Here is a 3,378-nt window from a genome sequence, read left to right on the forward strand (position 1 = left end):
ACCACACCAATAAAGCTCTATCTGATATTAGATCAGGTTTTCTTTGTTCCACTGGCTCTAGCTCAGGACACACTGCCTGATAGTCTCGTCCAACTCTTATTTTCTCAGCTGCAAATGGCACTACTGCTTGGTTTTGTTTACATGATGATTGATGAGATGAAACGCAGCATGAAGGCGAATGATGAAAGCATAAAAAATAAAGCATGATATGAGATTGCTGAAAGTATGTCGTATTATAGCGGCGCATAAATCAAGCTGTTCACTCGAGGTAAACAAGTGGTTAGTAATTTATGTCTAGGAGATAGGTAGTCACTTCTGTCATGCATAAACGAAAAATAGAAGACTGTTTCTATAAAAGACTCTAATGGAAGTCTTACCATTTTCTTCTTCGGAACTTGAATCTGGACTTCCATGCCCATTAGGGCTTGGTCCTCTCGAACGCTTCCCGTTACGAACATCATTATTTCTCTCAGCCAAGACCATGGTTGTCACGTTCAACACTAAATATCACAAAATTCACTTATTTATTACACACTTAAAAACTTCACTCATCTATTACGATGCTCTAAGTAAAAACAAAAGACAATTAATAATAAATGCGAAGCTTCGCACTTCAATTCAAACGTGATTCAAACCACCGCATCAATACTTTGACAAACCAGCTTCGGACTGTAATGAGTCATTTGAGTGCGTCTGTAAGTTGCGCATTCACTTTTCCCAATTTGAAAACACAATAATAAAAGTAATGTGATCATGTAAAGTGATATAATAATTTAAATAAGATAAAACTCGACTATTATGACATTATAATAATTTTTAATAATATTGTTTTATCGAGTTGCCTTTATTTTACAATGGCAACTATTATTATACAGGCGTTTATGAATGATCCGAGTCACATTCAACATTTTAATTGCCCTGTTATTGTCTCTCACTATAAGCCTAGTTATAATTGGAGTCACTTTATATGTTAAACTTTATCTGCTGTACGTTTTTAGCATCCATATTAGTATTAGATATTTGCTATTTATAATTTTAATACCTTTAAAAATGTTGTTTTGCTTTTAGTCTACAAGATGGCGTTATTTAAGTTGGCAAATATTATGAATAATATTTTCCGTTCAAAAGTAAACGAATTTTTCATTTTAAATCATACACTGCATGAGTGTAACAGAAATGTGAGTAATAAGTATCGATTATTTTCGGAGCCTATATAGTTAAGACTGTGCTGTCGGTCTGTTTGTCTGCCTGTCTATCTGTGATAGATAGTTTTAAATTTCAGATATTATGTTGTATTTCTGGTATCACTTTTCAACAAAAAAATTAAGTTAAGCAACGGTTGACATGGTCATAAATTGGATGGGTGACCATCTTATTCATATATAACTTAATTTTGCGAGTTCGACTCTTACGTGACCGTTTTTTATGGATTGTTGAATAATAAAGCATTCCCATAAAAGCAGTGGTGGCTCAATAGTGAGGACCTTGGACTTAGAGTTGTTAAGTAGGAGGTTCGAGACCAGGCGAGTGTGCTGGAAATAATAATTTATCTGCACATGTGGATTATATCACCAAACGGTGAAAAAAATTGTTTAATTATAAATCGTTTTAATCCATACACTTGAACTATTCCCTAACCGAGAAAACAAAAAAGGTTGCTGAATGAATAATGTGTCCGTGAATAGTATATGTACTATGTAGCATGTAGCTAGATTTTGTAAGGACCATCTGTAAGTTCTATTGAATTCCTCCCAGGCAGTTCTCCAGGAGGAGATATTTCTACAATAATCGTATAAATGGGTTCCCCTAAAAGCACGTTAAAGAGAGTAATTTTAATTCTAACGACATTTTTATTATAATTTATTATTGTATTCTGTTTTAGAAAATAACTCCTTCGAAGAATATAATAAGTACTTATAAGTCGATGCGTAACTCCCTTAAAATAAATAATTTATTATAAATTATTTATATGTAGTACTAGCTGCGCCCAGCGGTTTCACCCGCGTAAGTCCGTATCCCGTAGGAATATCGGGTTAAAATGTTTCCTATATTTTATTCCAGTGGTGGTAGTGGTAGTGGTCCAGCTGTCTACGTATCAAATGTCATTGCAATCGGATCAGTAGTTTTTGCGTGAAAGAGCAACAAATACACACACATACTTACAAACTTTCGCATTTATAATATTAGTAAGATTAGTAGGATACAGTAGGATAGTAGGATATAAATAAGTATTATAAGTCTACTCAATATTTCGATGATTCCATTTAGGAAAATCTTGATTATTTGTACTTTGACAGACAGTATCAATGTCGCATTTATAATAAAGATTGCAATGAGAATAGGAAACAGGAGGCTGCTTTCCTTTTCCTCACCCTTTCCGCGCATTCGCAGGGGCGCTACTTCTGCAACCAGTGGCGTAGCTAGAGGCACAAGGGCCCTGGTGCATATGGAAAGAATCGGGCCCTCCTCCCCTCTTTCCGCCTTCCTCCCCTCTTTCAAAGCTGAGATTAGAGGGCCCTGGTGCACTGCACCACCTGGCCCTATGATAGCTACGCCTCTGTCTGCAACATAATATTAATATTGTTTGTGTATTATGTGTGTCAAATTTGATTACCGTTATTGTTACATTGGTAATACATAAATCACTCTATATATAACACTATCACACTGAATTATGAATGTGAAAGTTTGTTTGTTTGTCCATCAATCATGCTGAAAGTACTGAATGGATTTTGATGAAATTTGGTATATAGACAGGTTATGAGCTGACTTGGAAGATAGAATACTTTTTATCCCGATTATATGTTCCCTTGTGAAAAAATAGGAATCTTGAAATCCGGGGGGAGCCGGGCCGCGCGTCTAGTATATATATAAATCAGAGAAAACTGCAGTCATCGTAACATCAACACACTTTTTACATGTGTGTGGAAAGAAATAAACTATTTTATTTATTTGTTTTCCAAAATAAGGTTATATCAAACTATCCCACTATCCTACTGATCCTACTAATATTACAAATGCGAAAGTTTGTAAGGATGTGTGTGTGTGTGTTACTCTTTCCCGATTGCAATGAAATTTGGTACGTAGACAGCTGGACAACTGGAATAACATGTAGGCAGCTTTTTATCCCGATATTCCTACGGGATACGCACTTACGCGGGGAAAACGCGGAGCGCAGCTAGTGTTTATATAATTTGTAAAATTAATAACAGCGTTTAAACTTTGTTTCGAGCAAATAGCAATCCTAATCTATCCATTTGATATTGACAAGAAAAGGGTACGAAAGATTAACATCACTTAATTGAAAGAGGTTCTTTGAATGTGGATTTTGGAACATCATCCCTCTTTTCGAAATTAAAAACTTTTTAACGGATTTTA

At 35.1% G+C, this 3,378-nt stretch overlaps 1 protein-coding gene across 1 annotated transcript in view; it reads right to left on the reverse strand.

Moving 5' to 3' along the window:
- Positions 1–667, reverse strand: part of LOC119832771 (REST corepressor 1) — a 31,056-nt gene extending 30,389 nt beyond the window's left edge. Inside the window, exons 1-2 of the mRNA XM_038356520.1 lie at positions 378–667; positions 2–123 (exon numbers count right to left, since the gene is read on the reverse strand). Of these exons, the coding sequence (XP_038212448.1) occupies positions 2–123; positions 378–483 (228 nt within the window). The 5' untranslated portion in view covers positions 484–667. The remainder of the gene's footprint in view (position 1; positions 124–377) is intronic.
- Between the last annotated feature and the right edge of the window lie 2,711 nt (positions 668–3,378).

Source organism: Zerene cesonia, chromosome 16 (assembly GCF_012273895.1).
Source record: "Zerene cesonia ecotype Mississippi chromosome 16, Zerene_cesonia_1.1, whole genome shotgun sequence".
In the NCBI taxonomy this organism is placed as follows: Eukaryota; Metazoa; Arthropoda; class Insecta; order Lepidoptera; family Pieridae; genus Zerene; species Zerene cesonia.